This window comes from Lepidochelys olivacea (genome assembly GCF_965140295.1).
Source record: "Lepidochelys olivacea isolate rLepOli2 genome assembly, chromosome: 9".
Taxonomy (NCBI): domain Eukaryota; kingdom Metazoa; phylum Chordata; order Testudines; family Cheloniidae; genus Lepidochelys; species Lepidochelys olivacea.
Genome location: NC_140419.1, coordinates 3,361,079 through 3,380,766, shown reverse-complemented (window position 1 = coordinate 3,380,766; position 19,688 = coordinate 3,361,079). Strand labels below are relative to the sequence as shown.

Below are 19,688 nucleotides of genomic sequence, written 5' to 3'. Positions count from 1 at the left end.
CTGTATGTAGAACAGGGCTTGAAGAGTGAGCAGTAAATAAGGCCTCAGTTCATACATTGAACCGTGAGGATAAAACCATTTATTGAATAGCTGCTCATTATGTGAGCATCATCCATCCAGTGCACTGAATGAGGCAGGGTCCTGTGGAAAAATAGTATGTGACCATATAATTAAAGACTATCATAATGCTTATGCAAAAGAGGGCTGAGTTCGGGTTGCATGGGCAACCTTCATTCTGGCATTTCCTCACTTGTAAATGTTTGACTTTGCAACCTTAATAATGTTCTTTGAATACAGTGTGTGTGTGTGTGTGTGTGTGTGAGCGCGTATTAGACATGGAAAGGGGAAACAGGGCTTCTTAAATCCGGGGAAAATTTTTGCAGGCACAAAACTTTGAGTTTGTGTCAACTGGAATTTTTGTATGTGCAAAAACTTGGGCACCCAAACCTGGGATCTAGAGACTACTGTGGACAAAACTGCCCATTCGCCACCACTGCAAAGCAGTCACTTCTGGGTGGTGGTGGTGTAGGCATGGGGTAGGGGGAACATATCTGCCAGCCGTACTGCGCAGTGGGAGATGGGTCTAGGAGGAGAAGTGAAAATAACTTTCTCAGCTGAAAATACCAGTGGGATTTTAAGAGGGTTGAGTAATTATTCAGGCTGGAATATGGTGAGAGCCCCTCCATAAATTGAATTGACCCCATTGCCTGGTGTCCAGTGCACTGATTTCAGCCCCGTTGAACTTTCTCTAAATGTATCTACAGTTTATTAAAATTTTGTCCAGAACCAGGCAGTGTTTGCAACAGTCTGGGTGCAAACTGTGGACCCCTCTCCACCACCTACTATCACAAAATTCTGTTCTCTACAGGTTCCAATACTGTGACATCTAAAGTCCAGATCCTGAAGGATAGTTAGGCTCCTAACTTCTGCTGGGCCTAAGTGCCTTCTAGGTGCATTAAATGATGCGGCTAACATCCATCTGTGACACAGAGGCCCATTGGTGCTGATGGGCAAAGGGTTCATTGTTCTTTACAAGCAAGTTCTGTTTGAGACCGGGCAAACTCAATACCCCTAATATACCACGTTCATGTATTTATCTGCGAAGGGTAGTATGTGAGGCCTCTACTGAAAGCTTGTAACTTATCAATACTCATAATCATTGTGAGATAAGTGTGCGGGTAATGTTTTCAATAGTCACAAATTATGCCTTATGGCCTTGGAGTAAGTCACTAGGGATGCATCTGTCTCATGATGAGCCATCCAAGTGGGAGGGAGTTGTCACCCCTCCCTGGTCAGCCGGTGATGTAATGCAAGGTTCAATTGTCTTGCCCCATCCCAGAACAGTCAATGGAAAACTGTCAAAAACAGTTGCAAACAATCAAAACCACTTGGAGGTAAAAAGGAGCATTACAGGAGACGGGGATCTCCCTGCCAGTGGATGAAGACAAAAGATGGGTTCAGTACGTCACAGGGTGGAGAAAGACTCTCTGCACTCATTCACTGAGGAGACATCTTGTTCTGCGGGGATGTTTTGTGAAAGACAGATCCTGATTCCTGGGAATCCAGCCAGCTCTGTAACAGACTGAACTCGGCGGGAGGGTGGGAGATCTGCCTTATAAGATAGGAAAGGTTGCTGCTGATAAGTGTGGGCCATAGTTCACATTTTTTATGATTTCATTTTGTATTGTAACCATTTGTTTCCATCCCTCCGGGGAGTAACTGCAGCGCTCCACCCAGAAGCAACCAAGGCCAGGTCTACACTACGGACATACGGGGTAGAACTATGTCGCTCAGGGGTCTGGATTTTCCACACTCCTGAGCGAGGTACTTATACCGACCTAACCTCCCATGTAGACAGGGCTATGCTGGCAGGAGGACTACGTCCATCAACACAGCTCCTGCCTCTCAGGGAGGTGGATTAACTACGCTGGCGGGAGAAGCTCTCCCATCAGCTCTGGAGCGTCTTGGCTAGAGGACTGCAGTAGTGCTGTACACGGAGACAAACCCTAATACTGAACAGGGGACCAGCGCTTCCAGTATTTCGCTTGTAAGGCGCTTTGGGATCCTGCAGGACGAAAAGCACGACAGAGCCGTAAGTTGTTATTACAATGCTGCTGGCAGTCTGTAGCAAACTCTGAACATCAACCTGTTTCCTTGGTACTATTCAATTCATCCCCACCTGGAGGCCCTCGGGTCATGTTCTCTTCATTATCTCTTAGATTTCCTGCGCATTCCAGATGATTAGTTCCCTTTTCCTTTCTCAGAGGTCTTATCTAAATATATATTTCAGCATCCAGCGCAAAGAAGCAGGACACTGATGGAGCAGTTGCAAAGGAAATGCTTTGTTTTGCCTGCCGGATGCAGCCTGAGAGCATATTATTTCCCGATGTCTTTTGCAGTGCCTTGTGTCACCACATCGGGTCTCTGGGGGGTCTCCGCAGATATTATATCCTTGCTACAGCAAGACTTGTGGGATCCAGGCTGTTGAGAGTGGATGTAAAGAGCTGCACCAAGGAAGCTAGGCCCAGTGCATAAATTATATGGGTTCTGCCCACCCCAGAACTATGCTACATATCTTTGAGCTCCATCTACCAGCACTTTATCGATTACTTATTTACATATATACAGGCACAGAGCACTCTTGTAACAGGCCTAAGTCACTTCAGGGCCCAGTGGCACTAATATGGTAGCTGCTGACAACAGTTAAATTAGCTTTTGATTCTTTCATGTCTGATGGTTTGATATTGGTATTTTGGGCCCTAATCCAGCAACTGGCTGGCCCCTTGGCCTCATGTGGCCCTAGGAAATCAGTGAAGACTACGGCAGGAGAGTGTCTCCATGGAACAAGTGGCAGAACTGTGGACTTAAAACAGTGCTGTCCTTTTTGACATGAGCAGCTGGTCAAAGTTCAGGGCCTGCGGGTGTTCCAGTTGGCTGCAGGAACTGATGGAGTCTGGTGTGCTCTTTGGTGCAATCTTGCTATTGACAAGGAACGGACTGAATTCTGCTTCTCTGAACACAGAAGGAAACAAGAACAACAAGAGCAGTTTCTTAGCTTACAGCCCTCAAGCTTCTTTAGCTACCATCACACCCCAAAGCTCTCTCTCTTGCTTCTTCGAGGGTCACACTGTGCTTACAGGCTCCTGCTTGGTTGTCTTGCCTCTCCCTCTCCCTTTGGTCTTGTCTGGTCTGATCTTAGGCTTGGTCTGCGCTAGCAATTCATGTCGGTATAACGCCGTCATTCGGGCGTGTGGAAAATCCATGCCCCTGAGCGACACAGTTATACCGATCTACCTCCCAGAGTAGAAATGACTAAGGCTTCTCCCGCCAATAAGGCTGCTGCCTCTCGGGGCAGGGGATTACCAACGGCAACAGAAGCTCCCCCGTCAGCGTAGGTAGTGTCTTCACTGAAGCACGACAGCTGCACCACCGCTGCCTTTTAAGTGTAGACAAGCCCTGAGTCCTTGTGGGATCTCTCCTCCCACACACACCCACCCAAACCAGCGCGTAGGTAAATGCTCCTGGATGGGTTCGCAGAGAGGCTGCACTAGCTATATGCAAGCTAGGAAGCTGCCTAGGGCCATAGATTTCACGGCAGCTGGTTCTGGCCACAGATTTGAATGGCATTGTGACCCAGTGCTCCAGGTGACAACTCCATTCACTCAACTTTGGCCTAGTTCTCTGTCTGTCATGGCAGATGAGCGGTTGAGCCAAACCGGGGTGGCGTGGCACCTCAGTGAACCGGATCACATTGCCACTTACTTAAATTTGGCCCAGCTGCTTCTCTGTCATCATAGAGGGGCGGCCATGCCAAATTTGAATGGTGGGTGTGTCGGGGGGGCGGGGCGGTACACTGAAGTATTGTCTAGGACGGCAGATTGTCTTGAGTGGCCTCTGGGTTCACACACCCTTTGTTTTAGGTGGGAGTTTATGCTCACAGTTATGTTAACTGAATGCTGAGTTCACACCTTTCAGTCTCAATGGGGTTTTAACTCACCCCATAACAAGCTCATAACAATAGCAACAACCTAAGCACCATGTGTGCAGGTATCCAGTTGTGGAAAATTATGCAATTATGCAAAATTATGTCAGACAGTTATTTAATGACAATAGATGCTGAGATTCAAAAAGTTAAAGCTTTATAAACTGGTAAAAGCAAATTGACAACATCACGATGTCAAAATATACAAGGTATATATAACTATCCTTAACCCAACAAATCACACCTGGTTTTACCATTCATTCACTAGTCCATTTGTAACAAGCAATATTTCAAAAGTCTAAGTCACTGGATTTTGACTCTAATAAGTTCTCAAGTAGCATTTTGCTTCCTTTGCCTATCTGTACATTTTGATTCTTATCAATGGAAATGTTTTGTCATCAGTTTGTGTGTGTGTGTGTGTGTACGGTGAAACTGATGACAAACCCACGTTTACTGAAAAAAATCCAAGCTTAAATATAAACTTCAAGCTCTTTGCATTAAAGCGGCTGTACAAATGCAAAAAAAACAAACCTTCAATTTTCTAGTTGTGCTGTGGTTCTGAATTAACTACATTACATTTAGACAGGATGGGAACAAAAGCACACTCAGATTGGGGGTTGGTCCTGCTTTGGGAAGGGGGCTGGACTAGATGACCTCCTGGGGTCTCCTCCAGCCCTCATCGCCTGTGGTTCTATGAAATGGTGGCAGCGTTTGGATCCACATCAGAGCTTTGTTGCCGCTTATGTTCCTTATGTCTCTGGTTGAGCTTTCTGGTCGCTTGCCCCTCCCGTCTTTCCTCCCAGCTTTGTTCAAAATAATAATAATAATAATAATAATAATAATTAAAAAAATAAAACTAATCTAAAGCTGCAAAGCCAGAAATCCAGCCCATTCTGGTGCCAGCCGATTGCAACCCAGACGTGACCGTGGGGGTGTCATTTCCAGCCCCCTCTCTACCCAAAATGCTCACGCATAGGATCAAAAACCCAGGCTCCCACGCAGTCCTGGTCTGCGCCGCCGGGGAGGGAGCCCCGTGCTGCTCTCCTGGGGGGTATGACTCGGACGGGCGAAGGGAACCTGCCGCGCCGCGCCGCTTTCTGTCCCGTGTCTCTCTCCGTACAGAACGCACCGCGTCAGGCTCCCGGCTCCGGGTGCGGGGGAGCGCGGGCCGGAGGGAGGCGTTAATCGCCCCGCGGCGGTTGGGGCGGGGGGGCTGGAGGAGGGGGGGAGGGGGAGCGCTCCGCGGCTGTGCTTTGCCTTCCCTCCCCCTCCCCCCACCCCTCCCGCCGGGGCCGAGCGCGGCAGCCCCAGCCAGAGCTGCGCGGGATCGATCCCCGCGGCCTGCCGCTCCCCGCGCCGGGCGGAGCGCCCCGCTCCCGGGCCCCGCCGGAGCCGGAGGAGGGGAGAGCGAGAGCTCCCAACATGGCTGAGATCGGCATCGACCAGTCCAAGCTGCCGGGCGTCAAGGAAGGTAAGGCCGCCCCCCCCCCCGGAGCCGAGCCGAGCCGAGCCGGGCCGGGCCGGCAGGCGGGGTGGGGGGTTCTCCCCGCCTCGGGGAGCGAGCCAGGGGTCAGCCGCAGGTTGGATCCCCCCCCACCCCACCCGCTGTGCGGGGCTCGGGCGTCCCTGGGAAGTGGTGGAGTTTCTGTGTGTGTACACCCCCCCCCCACACACACAAACTACACACACATTTCGGGGGGAGGGGGGGTGTACACACAAACTACACACACATTTCGGGGGGAGGGGGGGGTGTACACACAAACTACACACACATTTCGGGGGGAGGGGGGGTGTGTGACTCTTTCTGCGGGCGAAAAGAGGAGCGGCCAGGGATGAATGGGGAGAGAGAGTGTGTGTGTGGGTCAGCGTGTGTCTTGTGCTGTTGTGAAATGTGACCCCCCCCCCTCCTGTGCTGGCGGCCCCTGAAGCAAGCTGCACACCCCGCCTGTGATGGAAACCGCTTCGCCCAGCCTCCCGGCGCCGATCCGGGGGGGCGGCTGGCCATGAACGCCTGCCCCCGGTTTGGTTCAGGGTGCCTGTGGCTGGCGAACAGAAACCCAGCCCCAGCCCCCCCCGTCCGTGGCATCCGATGTGGCTTTGCGGCACCCCTTTGGGCTACCAGGACTGGGGGGGGGTCACAAGCTGGTGAAGATCAGACGCTCCAGCGATGGAGGGAGCCCGTGGGGAGATCCGGCTTTTGGTTCAGAGCCCTTTTTACCGGTGTTGGTTTAAACTTAGGTCGGATGGGGTTTTTTTTTGTTTGTTTGTTTTTTTACCGGCCCTAAAACGGGGACGGGAGGGGGATGGGACTCGGCAGAGGCAAACCAGGCGCTGCTTTCAGCTTCCTCGGGATCTGCGGGTCACTTCCAATTCCGCTGGCCGCAGACCGGACCAGCCGCGCTTCTCCTTCGCTGAACGCCGCAGAGCTTCTGTGTGGGTCCGGGGAGCGGCCCCGGGTTTATTAGTGTCCCTGTGGAAGGGGGGGGTGTGGAGAGAGGGCAGCGGGGGGCTTCAGCATGGCAGACAATAAGCCTGGCTGTGCAGTAGCTGGGAGCCCGTTCATGCTATTGATATGCAAATCTGCTCTTCACAGCCCTTGCCCCCAGCAAGTTAAGGGCCCAGCCTTGGGAACAGAGGGGGAAAGGCAGAACTGTGGAGGGCGAAGAGGTTAATTCTTCCTCTTTTGGGGCAAAGCACGTTGTCAAATGAATGGTGCCCAGGATCTAGTTAAAACACGCTGTGGTCCCATGCATGCTGTGAGATTTAACCACGTTTTAAGGGTGCCCGGTGTGTCATGGTTCAAAGACGTGGGTAAAACATGGGTCAGTCCTGCCCCTGCTGCAAGGCCAAATGTGTTTTTGCCTGTGTCTGGACTAGCCATGTGGTAACCCAGTCCTCTAGCATCACAGGTCTTATCTGTGCTCAGCTGCAGCGGTTAGCTCACGAAAGCTTATGCTCAAATAAATTTGTTAGTCTCTAAGGTGCCACAAGTCCTCCTTTCCTTTTAACTAGACTGCAGTGTAGCTGGGATTTTACCTCTCAGGGCTTTCTTGGGTTTGCATTGTTCTAGAAGGAAAACAACCACATTTTTTGTTTTTTTGTTGAAAATTAGTTTAACTCTTACTCAGAGTGAGCGTGATCTAGTAACTGTAGCAAAGGCCTGGGAACTGGGAGCTCTGGGTTCAGTGCCCAGCTCAAACAGTCAGTGACTCAGTTTCTCCAGCTGGAAAGCAGGGATAACAATACCTGCCTACTTCAAAAGGGTGCTGTTGGGCATTATTAAAAATGCTCTGAGGTCTTCAGATGAAAAGTACTGTTTACAGGGAAGATATTGTTCCTGCTTACAACAGAGCAAATCTTTAGTAACGTCACCAGTCGAAGGAGTTACTCTGGATTTACACCAGTGTTACTGAAAGTGGTGAATGTTGTAATTACTGTCTACATCCATTCAAAACATCTTAGACATGTTTCCAAGTCTGTAGCCAATAGTATTTGTTTCATAGTTAATACAAAATAGCAAGCATACACTTGAAGATCCAGTTTAGTCTTAAAAACTTGAGTAGATGGAGGGGAAACAGGCCAAACCCTAAGAATTTTGTGTTAAAGCTTCTGTTTATTGCCAATAGAGAATGGTAGCATTCAGGGTGAAATCTTGGCCCACTTAAGTTAATGGCAAAACTCCCACTGATTTCAGTAGAGCCAATATTTCACACTTAGTGCCAAATAACAATTTGATTATGGAGTGTTACAACATGGCTAAAATGTGCAGGGTAGGTGGAGCCTTTGTGTTCTGTAAAAAGAAAAGGAGGACTTGTGGCACCTTGGAGACTAACCAATTTATTTGAGCATAAGCTTTCGTGAGCTACAGCTCACTTCATCGGATGCAAAAAATACCTCCCCCCACCCCACTCTCCTGCTGGTAATAGCTTATCTAAAGTGATCACTCTCTTTACAATGTGTATGATAATCAAGGTGGGCCATTTCCAGCACAAATCCACCAATTTTTTCATGCTTTGTGTGTATAAAAAGATCTTCTACACTTTCCACAGTATGCATCCGATGAAGTGAGCTGTAGCTCACGAAAGCTTATGCTCAAATAAATTGGTTAGTCTCTAAGGTGCCACAAGTACTCCTTTTCTATTTGCGAATACAGACTACAGAACACAGGTTTCAGAGTAACAGCCGTGTTAAAGTCTCAGTCAAATACCTTTAATTTACTGGGAACATAATTCATCAGGTTTTATTCTGATGGAAAGCGCTGAACCCCAGTTGCGCTCTGTTTAGAATAGATTGCTTCATTACTGACCTCGCTGTTTCTAGCATCTGCTTATGATACCAGACAAAGGGAAGAAACAGAACAGCTTCCATAACCAGGGAAATATTTGTTCCAGAGGCAGAAAATCACTGTCCGTCCTTTTGGAGAAATGTCCACTCTGTTTATTTTGGACACAGGTCAGTGTGGTGATTCATTAACGGTTTGGAAGACCATTTTGCTACTCTGTTTGCTTCGGTTTCTTTATTTCTTAACTCTCCCCCAGATGAGAACTATCGCTGAGGGTCTAGTCATTGTGGCAATAAGATGCCCTGGTACTGCTTGGAAGAATAAGGGTATCGTCACTGTTTTAGTGCTGCGGTCATATAAAATCTCTTCTAAGCTAAAAAATGTTAAGCTGATTCTGTCCTCGGATGGATAATCTAGCTAGATGCTGCAGGAAGTGGTGCTGGTTATTCAAATCTGCAGATGACTTCTTACTAAAGCCAGGTCACTTTTGCCGACACTTAAAAAGAATAAATGGGATGATCTGGGTAATTAGAGGCTTGTCTGTCTGACATTGATCCTGGGCAAGATAAGGGAGTGGCTTACATAGGGCAGAATTAAAGGAGGGTAATATAATTAATACCAATCAACATGGGTTTATGGAAAATAGGAAGCTAGTTTGACAGGGTCTACTTTTTTTTTAAATGAGACCACAAATTTGGTTGATGAAGGTTATAGCATTGGTGAAATATACTTAGACTTCTGCAAGGCATTTTGACTTGGTACCCCACAACATTTTGATTGATAAAACTAATTTGGCACACACTAAATGAATGAAAAGTTCTCTCAAAATACAATTGTAAATGGGGAATTATCATCGAGTGGGTGTGTTTCTACTGGGGTCCTGCAAGGATCTGTTCATGGCACTCATCAGTGACCTGAAAGAAAACAAAATCAGCACTGATAAAGTTTGCAAATGACACAAAAATTGGATGAGTGGCAAATAACAAAGAGGACAAGTCACTGATAGACTGATCTGGATTGCTCGGTAAGCTGGATGCAAGCAAACAATATGCATTTTAACACAGCTAAATGTAAATGTGTGCTTTTGGGAACAAAAAATGTAGGCCACACTTACAGGATGGGTGATGCTTTCTGAAAAAGATTTGGGAGTTCTGGGTAATCAGTTGAACATGAGTTCCCAGTGTGATGTTGTGGCCAAAAGGGCTAATGTGAACCTGGGATATGTAAACTGGGGAATCTTGAGTAGGAGTCGCTGGAATACTGTGTCCAGTTCTTGTGCCCACAATTCAAGAAGGATGTTCTAAATCAGAGAGGGTTCAGAGAAAAGCCGTGAGAATGATTTAAAAAATGAGTAACCATGCCTTATAGCGACAGACTGCGACCAAGTCACCCTTAACCTTCTCTTTGTTAAGCTAAATAGATTGAGCTCCTCGTGTCTAGCAGTACATAGATAGGGGAACAAATATTTAGTAACAGGTTCTTTGATCTAGCAGACAGAGGTATAACAAGATCCAATGGCTTGAAGTTGAAGGTAGGATACAAGGTGTACGGTTTGAACAGCGATGGTAACTAACCACTAGAACAGTTCAAGGGTCATGGTGGATTCTCCATCACTGGCAATTTTAAAATCAAGATTGGATGTTTTTTCTACAAGATTTGCTCTGGGAATAACTTTGGGGGTGCTCTCTGGCCTCTGCTCTGCAGGAGGTCAGACTAGGTCAGGGGTGGGCAAACTTTTTCACCCGAGGGCCACATCGGGGTTCCAAAACTGTATGGAGGGCCAGGTAGGGAAGGCTGTGCCTCCCCAAACAGCTTAGCCCCCACCCTGTCCCACTTCCCGCCTCCTGACTGCCCCCCTCAGAGCCCCCGACCCATCCAACCCCCCCTGCTCCTTGTCTCCTGACAGGCCACCCGGGACCCCACCCCCCATCCAACCACCCCCTGTCCCCTGACTGCCCCCTGGAACTCCCTGTCCCTTATCCAAGCGCCTCCCCCCTCCCCCTTACCATGCCGCTCAGAGCACAAGGACTGGCATACACGCCTCCCGGCCAGAGCCAGCCACACCACTGTGCTGCCCGGCAGGAGCTTGCGGCCCCGCCGCCCAGAGCGCTGGCAGCACGGCGAGCTGAGGCTGTTGGGGAGGGGGGGGACAGCAGGGGAGGGGCTGGGGGCTAGCCTCCCCGGCCAGGAGCTCAAGGGCTGGGCAGGACGGTCCCGCAGCCCGTATTTCGCCCACCTCTGGACTAGATTATGACTGAGGTCCCTTCTGGTCTTAGAATCTGTGAATCAGTAGTAATATCAGTTCAGGGTTTGATTTTTTTTTTCATTGATATTAAAAGCCGTAACAGCCCTAAATGCAGCTATACCAGCAAAATCACTTTTGTGGCGGTATAACTTATTTCTTTTGGGGAGCTGGTATAGGCTACACCGGAACGCTTTTGTCGGTAGAAGCTGCCTCTACCTAGCTATCCTGGCAAGCCTCTTCCAGTGTAGACTAGGCCTCAGTGCTTCAGCCCGGTATTAGAAGCCACTTTGTTGTTGGAGTTGCCATCTTTTAGACGAGATGCAAAGTGCAGTTTCTGACCATTGTGGTCACTAAAGAAACCATAATAATATTTATCCAAAGTAGTCATGTTAGATGCGGTGCCTGGCCAAGTTTCGTCTTGAGCTATTTCTTGCCTGGGTTCATATTTGCTGTTTTAAGAGGAAACAGTCTTTTTCCTTCCCAGCCCTGAGCTGCTGGGCAATGTTACTGTGCGCTGTTTGTCCGCTGTCAGTTTCCATCCCAGAGGTGCTGCACGGTGGCAGTGAAAAGATCCATATGCATACTTCATGAGGCCTTTTTGACAACCTCTGGGACAAAAGCATGCTGGAGATAGACAATTATTCCTAATCAGTTACTTATGAAACTGACTTGTGATGCAAGTAGTTGCATGCCAGACTGATCCCCATCCCCTAGCATAATACCAGAGGTTAAAGCAAGGGAATTGTGTGTAGGGAAAAACACATTTCCCTGGCTTAAGTAACCAGCCCTTCTCCACAGCTCCCCACCTTGTTTCAATCTGCTTTAGCCACTTCATATCAACTCATGGATGCAGTACACACGTGTATCCTAAGGGGCGCAGGTGGGCTGGAGCCAGGGTGTCACTGGCAGGATCCAAACTGTTATCTCTTAGGGCACGTCTACATTGTAGAGTAAGCCCTGGGTTTGAGCTCAGGCTCAAGCTTAACCCTCCTTCTGCCTACACACAAATCCAGTTAAGTCAGGGTTTGGTCCAAGGACCCAGGACCCTACAGGAATGGAGAGTCTGACCCTGAGTCAGTCTGGGATCTATGGTTCAAGCAGTGTAGATGCTGCCTTGTTGGATTTGTGCTCTAGGAGTCTGCCAAAAGTATCGCATGGGCTGACTTTGTTTGTCCTCTGGACAGCCAAGCTAGGTGGTTGCACCATGAACAGAGGGCTAGAATGACCACATTTTGGGAGGGCGCTAGGAAGTCTGGGATATGGGTGGTTGGACTTAGCAAATGCAATGCTGATGCTGGGACCCAGGGTTCAGGAATTCCTGCCCTGGGGTTGCAGATGAGTGTAGATGCTCAAGCCCTAGGCTAACAAACCCAGGGTCTGCTAACTCGAGTTCCCCTAACCCTTGGCTTACTTTGCAGTGTAGACAGACCAACAGGGATCCCCCAGAGCTGCAAAGATGCCACCTCTCTTTCCAGGATAGTCGAGTCCCTGTGGTCCATTTGGTTGCTGCTGCCTCTGCCAGGCTGCGAGTTGTGCCACTGGCTTTGTGACGCAGACACCTGCCGTCTGGGACAGAGACCCAGGCCGCTGACCAGGCAGCAAGGAGAACGCAGCATAGATTCCAAGGCCAGAAGGCACCACTGTGATCCTCTGGTCTGACCTCCTGTACAACGCAGGCCACAGAACTCCCCCGGAATAACGCCTAGAGCAGATCTTTTGAAAAAACCTCCCTGCTTGATTTAAAATGTTCATGTGCTGCCTTATGATGCCAAGTGGATCTGAACCGGTGAACAGCTCTGGAGCCTACTTCCAATCCCCTGTGCCAGCTCTGGTCATTTGTTTCCCCCTCCTGTTTCCAACAGGTACCTGCCCTCTGACATAAACCACCCTTTCTGGGCCCCAGGCTTGTCGCCAGCTGTGTCCCCTAATTTGGAACTGGGTTAAGCTGTCCTGGGTCAAGTGCCATTTAGTAGCAGTGTAGCACATGTGTGCTCTGCCGCTAAGCCCCCAGTGTAGACAAGGCCTGACTGTTTCAGTGCGGCTCTTCAGGGCGGGTGGCCATGACAATGGCTGCATTACAAATTCCGCTCTCATTGAAGACTCTCATTTGACTTTTTTTTACAAACACTGAGCTGTAGTTTCAAAAGCTGCTCTTTGTGCCGATGCCAGCTTGACTGGCTTCTCCACACGTGTCCCTGGCAGGCACAGCTGCTGCCTTGGGGGAACAGGAAGGGCTTGTATGGCTATGTTCTGTCTTGGCCAGGGTTTTCTCGGTGCAGGCAGGCTGCCTGGCTCCCGGCGCAAAGCTCTTTTATATGATTGAATACAAGTTTGTTCTGAGCATCAGCCCTGTCTTCCCCTTTCTCCTCCCCCTCCACCGCCTGCCCTCTGACCGCTGCAGCTTCCCCGACCTTCACGGAGACCCTCGCTAGTAGATCCTCATAGCTGCTGACTTTGAAGGCGGCAGATGCCGGGTCACGGAGCAGAGGTTCTGTTTCTCTCAATCTCTCTTGGAATCTGCCCAGATCTACTGATGCTATTGGCTTATGTCAGGCTTTTCAGTGATTGTCTATGGCAGAGGTGCTCAGACAATGGCCCGTGGGCCACATCCGGCCTGCGGGACCCTCCTGCCCGGCCCCTGAGCTCCTGACCTGGGAGGCTCGCCCCTGGCCCCTCTCCCACTCTCCCCCCTCCCCTGCAGCCTCAGCTCACTGTGCCGCCGCGCAATGCTCTGGGTGGCGGGGCTGCGAGCTCCTGACCTGGTGCTCTGTGCCGCGCGGCGGCGTGGCTGGCTCTGTGCCGCGCGGCGGCGTGGCTGGCTCTGTGCCGCGCGGCGGCGTGGCTGGCTCTGTGCCGCGCGGCGGCGTGGCTGGCTCTGTGCCGCGCGGCGGCGTGGCTGGCTCTGTGCCGCGCGGCGGCGTGGCTGGCTCTGTGCCGCGCGGCGGCGTGGCTGGCTCTGTGCCGCGCGGCGGCGTGGCTGGCTCTGTGCCGCGCGGCGGCGTGGCTGGCTCTGTGCCGCGCGGCGGCGTGGCTGGCTCTGTGCCGCGCGGCGGCGTGGCTGGCTCTGTGCCGCGCGGCGGCGTGGCTGGCTCTGTGCCGCGCGGCGGCGTGGCTGGCTCTGTGCCGCGCGGCGGCGTGGCTGGCTCTGTGCCGCGCGGCGGCGTGGCTGGCTCTGTGCCGCGCGGCGGCGTGGCTGGCTCTGTGCCGCGCGGCGGCGTGGCTGGCTCTGTGCCGCGCGGCGGCGTGGCTGGCTCTGTGCCGCGCGGCGGCGTGGCTGGCTCTGTGCCGCGCGGCGGCGTGGCTGGCTCTGTGCCGCGCGGCGGCGTGGCTGGCTCTGTGCCGCGCGGCGGCGTGGCTGGCTCTGTGCCGCGCGGCGGCGTGGCTGGCTCTGTGCCGCGCGGCGGCGTGGCTGGCTCTGTGCCGGTGCTCTGGCCACTGGTGCTCCAGGCAGTGCGGTAAGGGGGATGCGGGGAGGGTGGATAGAAGGCAGGGGAGTTTGAGGGGTGAGCAGGGGACGTGGATGGGGTCAGGGCGGTCAGCGGGCGGGGAACAGGGGGGTTGAATGGAGGCAGGTGTCGGGGGGGCAGTCAGGAAGGAGAGGAGGGGTTGGATGGGGCGGCGGGGTGCAGTCAGGGGCAGGGGTTCCGGGGGCAGTCAGGGGACTGGGAGAAGGGGTGGTTGGATGGGGCAGGGGTCCCGGGCTGGGAGGGCAGTCAGGAGTGAGAGGCGGGGTTGGATGGGGTGGAGGGGGGCAGTCAGGGGCGAGGGTTCTGGGGGTGGCCAGGGGACAGGGAGGTGTGAATGGGGCAGGGGTCCCGGGGGGGGGGCATTAGAGGACAGGGAAAAGGGGTGTTGGATGGGCAGGAGTCCGGGAGGGGCCATCGGGGTGAGAAGCGGGAGGGGTTGGTTAGGGGGCGGGGGCCAGGCCACACCACACCTGGCTGTTTGGGGAGGCACAGCCTCCCCTAACCGGCCCACCATACAATTTCAGAAACCCAGTGTGGCCCTCATGCCAAAAAGTTTGCCTACCCCTGGCCTATGGCCTGTGTTGTGTGTCTGCATGTAAATGGGGGTAGAGGGAAAACAACTTGGTGTCTTTCAGGACTGGAAATAGGTTCAGAATTTTAGATTATTGGTATGGGAGCGGGGAATCTCCTTAGGATTTCTCAGAGGTTCAGTATGGAAACCCAAACACCTTGCTCATTAAGGTTTCACTTTGGTCTCTCTGAAGCCAGAGCAAGCAGGCTTTGGCCTGTCAGTTTTAGTGTCATCAGGACAGCAGTTGTTCAAGCGGTTGAAGATCTGCAAGGTCATTGCTAAAGCACCTGTTGCTGGGGTCTGGGTGACTGACTTCTAGCGTTCGCTGTGCAGGGTCGTGGTTTTCTGCTTCGTGGCTTCTTCTTGGAAATCACTCTAGGCCGGCGCTTGGGGACTGGATGGCTCGGGGGGATATGTTCTGGGTTATATAGGGCCTTCCATATCCGGGGCACTGTTTCACATCGGACCCTGGTGAACAGTAATTGGTTTTCTGAAGTGCACAGATTCCGTAGGGGCTTGGCTGGGACTCATCACGCCTGTGACTAGAGCTGTGGGGAAGTTGCCGTGTGAAGCTGTTCATCTGAGCGTTGCTGGCCTGGGTGTGAGATTTGCATGAGCCTTGTAGAGGGTTTGGTCTGGGCTAGAAACAACTGGTTCCTTACTCCAAAAACTTTTCCCTGAGCAAACAGGCTCGAGTGTCTTCTCCCATCCCCCCTTTTCACATGACAGTGCTACGGATTGTCTGTAGCTAGCCAGGGACATTGCGCAAGGAAGAACAGTGTTTGGCTGAGGGCTGTCGGTACGCTCACCCCTGGCTCCAATGTTTTCTGCAGGCAGCAGCCAGTTGATTCCTTTGCTTCTGCATGGTATAATAGGGGTAAGCCCCATCGTTTTCAGTTTAAACCGATTTCTACCCAAAAAATCCCAGGTTTTACAAAACGTTGTATTTGTTTTTTTTCTAATTTTCACCCTACGTTTGTATCATTCAAATATATAAAAATAACTTGTTTTATTGTGAAAATACAATACGTTGCATGAGAGAGCTGTATTACGATAATACATTAGTCTGTGTGTATAGGCAAAGCTGCCTGTTGAGTAAGGCTAGGTATTAGTCTAGACTCAGGATACACACAATAAACAAACAGGGATGCACACAAGCTCTAAAGGGTGTGCACCTCTGAAGCTACTGATGAATCTCCCGCCCACCACATACACATTTCGAGCTGTTAGCAGATAACGATTTAAAGATCTGACATACTAAAATGGGAAGAAAAAAATTTAAAATAACAAAAACAGGAGAAAAGGACGAAGTTGAGTGTATGCGCTGCAAATGGTGTGGCCCAGGTATCAAATGTTAATATTTATAGCCTAATACTTCTAAGTCTACAGTAAACTGTTTATTCAAATAAAAGTTTTCATTTGTGATTTAGGGATATATTGTTTTCTTAAACTCAGAGGTGGCGTTGTGTTTTTGAATTCTGTTTTAGTTCTGCAGCAAACCACATTGAATTCCATTCATCAAAGCATTAATCTAATCATTGCTTCCCCCCCATCCTTCCCTCCACCAAAATAACCCAGATATTTTCCTAGACAAATTATTAATAGTTTTTTCCCACTGATTTCCATCTATTTTTGTTGTTGCAGGAATAAACATGGGTAAATTCCTGGGAAAAATAAAATAATAACCAAATCGAAGGGCCCTAAGTATGAGGTATGTGAGGCCTCAGGTTCAGGGAAGCAGTCTCTCTCCTGCCCTGATCCTGAAAGGAGAGCAGGGAAGACTCAGGTGCCCCCTCTCCTCCTGGACTGTAATAGGCTACTTCAGGAAAAGCAGGGCCATGGGGCCTGCAGGAAGGCGGGCGACCGTGATACTTTTCAGTTTAGGAGGAAATGGCCCTGTTTTGCAAGGGTTTGCCCTCTTGTTGTCTCGGAGACTTCTGAGTTGAGCCTGTTTGTTCAGAGAAAAGTATCTGGCGTAAGGAACGAGGTGTTTCTAGCCCAGGTCAAATCCTCTGCAAGGCTCACGTGACTCTCACACCCAGGCCAGCAACGCTCCGATGAACCGCTTCACGCAGCATCTTCCCCGCAGCGCTAGTCCCCAGCGCATGAACTTGACAATCCATTTGCCAGACAGCTGGTCAGTTTCACACCAGCCTACTTGCTTCCTCATCTAGATTTAGCTCAAGCTCAAAACATGAAAGCCTCTGGGGGAAGGGAGGCGGCTCTTATGCTTAAAACATTGAACTAGTACCTAGGAGATTTGGGTTCAGAGACTCCCTGTGTGCCCTTGGATAGATCGTGCAGACTCTTTGTGCCAGGTCCATGTCTGTCATCCCTTTTATCTGGCGTGTCTGTTTGGATCATAATAGAGAGTCACCGTGTGTTTGTGTGGTGCCTCGCACAATGGGGCCCCGATACGGCTATTATGGTTGCAATAACTTACATTCTGATCCCAGTGTCTGTGCCCCCGATGCACTGTCTGACCTCACGGATCTCTCTGTGAATCAGTTACTCTGCCTTTTAAATGCACCGTGCCTCAGGTGGTATTGTGGGGATTAACTAGTTAGTTTCAGAGTAACAGCCGTGTTAGTCTGTATTCGCAAAAAGAAAAGGAGTACTTGTGGCACCTTAGAGACTAACCAATTTATTAGAGCATAAGCTTTCGTGAGCTACAGCTCACTTCATCTGATGCATATCGTGGAAACTGCAGCAGGCTTTATATATACACAGAGAATATGAAACAATATCTACTCCCACCCCACTGTCCTGCAGGACAGTGGGGTGGGAGTAGGTATTGTTCCTGCTGCAGTTTCCACGATATGCATCTGAGGAAGTGAGCTGTAGCTCACGAAAGCTTATGCTCTAATAAATTGGTTAGTCTCTAAGGTGCCACAAGTCCTCCTTTTCTTTTAACTAGTTAGTGTTTGTAATGAGCTTTGAGATCTCTGAAGGCAGGTATTGAAGGAGCCTGATCCAAAGACTCTCAGCAGTGTTCCACTGACCTCAGTGAACTTTGCATCGGGCCCTGATGATGATTTGATTTGTGCGCTAACCCACGGTGCAACCAATTAACCCAACAACTCTTTGCCGTCCAAATAAAATAGTCTAACTTGAACTTTTTTGGCTTGAGCTGGTGATGGTGGTAGATTTAGTCTGTGCACTGCTGACAGCTTTCCCTGTGGTCACCGCTATGTGGGATAAAGCTGAAAGTGTGGTAGGAGTGAGTCACTTTCCATTAACTTCCGTTTTACAGGCTGTTTCGAAAACCGTGTGTGGTAAAGTGTGGAGCCCACATGTGCGTGGGTGCAGTGTTTATCTCCTTCTTCCCCCACACCAAGCAACTTCTTTGAACCAAACTAATATTCTCGGGGGACGGATTGACTTATGAGAAACTGTTGAGACATAATTATGTGGAGTTCAGCTAAGTGATGACTAAGGGGGAAGGGGACATAAGTCTACAGATATTTGAAGCATATTAGCACCACTGAGAGATGGGAATTACTCAGTGTGCTACAACAGGCCAGAACAAGAGTTAATGAGAGACAATTAAGAAAAGAAGCATTTGGTCTGAATATTAAGAAGTTTCTTGACAGTGAGATGTGGTCTGCAGAATCCACTCCTAAAGGACATGATGGATGTTGCTTTTACAGCTAGACTGGACGAGACACTAGAGCGTGTCCCCATCGGAAATGCTCCTAGAGAGATGGGCTGAGATGGCCACATGTGACATGCGTGACTCCTAGAAAGCGCTCCACGGGTTCTGCGGCAGCCTCTCCCACCGCTTTGAATAGAAACCTCTCTTCTATGCTCCTCAGTTTTCCCCTTAACCTTTCACTAGAGTGTGGCTCTTTCTCCTCACAATACAATAATGCTATAGCCTCTCCCATCGTAGAAAACCCACACACCCTTGACCCCTCTTGCTCTCCACCTATTGCCCCATCTCCCTTTTATCTCCAAGCTGACTGGACATGCTGTTTAGTCATTGTCTGGAGTTTCTCTCCTCCAGTTCCATCCTAGACCTTCTGTAGTCTGGCTGCTGCCCCTTGCACTCAGCTGAAGCCACTCTTGCCAAAGCCTCGAATGACATCTTCCCAGCCACATCTCAGGACCAGCACTCCATGCTCAACCTCCTTGACCTGTCAGCTGCATTCAACATCACCAGCTGAGCTCTTCTTCTTGTAATCTTGTCTGAGCTTCTGTGACTCTATCCTCTCCTGGTTCTCCTCCTACCTCTCCCTTTGCTCCTGCGGCATGTCCTTTGGGGATCTTACCCATCCCCTCTCCAGATTTCTGTGCGGGTTCCTTAGAGCTCTGTCCTTGGTCCCCTTCTCTTCTCTTGCTACATCTTATCTCTGGGTAATCTCATCTGCAAACACACATTCAACTACCATCTCTGTGCTGACGACTCCCAGAACTACCCTTCTACTCCTGACCCGTCTCCTTCTGTCCAAAGTAAAATCTTTGCTTGTATCTCTGGCGCCTCTTCCTTGTGAATGTCTAGCCATCAGCTCAAGCTCGAAGTGGCTGAACCAGAGCTCCTAATTCTCCCTCTGCCCCAAGCCCTGCCTGCTATGTCCTTTCTACAACCCTGTAGACAATAGCACCATTCTGCCTGTCACTCTGTCCCGGAACCTGGGTGTCATCTTCGACTCTGACCTCACGCTAGGTCCTCACTCCAGGGTATGTCTAAATCTTGCCAATTCTGTTTGCATAATATCTCGAACATATGGGCTTACGTGTACATCCACACATCTAAAACTCTTGTCCATACTCGCTAGAGCGGGGTCTGTATAATCTGTAATGACGTTACTGAAGTCAGTGAAGAAGCTCTATAATCTTTCCCAGAGGAGCATAGAGAGCTCTCTCGTTCATTCAATCCTGTCCTCCTTATATTTTTTTCTAAGTTTTACCTCTAAGGATTGAGCCAGTGGTGACATGTTGGGAGAGCTGACACTTCATGTTATCCAGCGAACTCTTTACCATCCCCCTTTCCATCTGTCTGTGCATCTCTCTCCTGAGTGGCCATGTGAGCCCCTTCACCAGGCTGCACGGTCGAGGGCTTAAAAATGCTGGCGAAGCATCCAAGATGCATGACCCTGTCTCTTCAGAGCGCTGCCAAGCGTTGCACTGGAGCCTGACAG

General features: G+C 50.4%; 1 protein-coding gene across 2 annotated transcripts in view; it reads left to right on the top strand.

Annotated features, from left to right (window-relative positions):
• The first annotated feature begins 5,224 nt into the window (after positions 1-5,224).
• CCDC50 (coiled-coil domain containing 50) overlaps positions 5,225-19,688 on the top strand; it is a 56,073-nt gene continuing 41,609 nt past the window's right edge. The window contains exon 1 of one of the 2 annotated variants that reach the window (XM_084639725.1): positions 5,225-5,453. In XM_084639725.1, coding sequence (XP_084495851.1) covers positions 5,405-5,453 — 49 coding nt within the window. In that variant the 5' untranslated portion in view covers positions 5,225-5,404. The remainder of the gene's footprint in view (positions 5,454-19,688) is intronic. The other variant, XM_084639726.1, reaches the window with a different exon arrangement.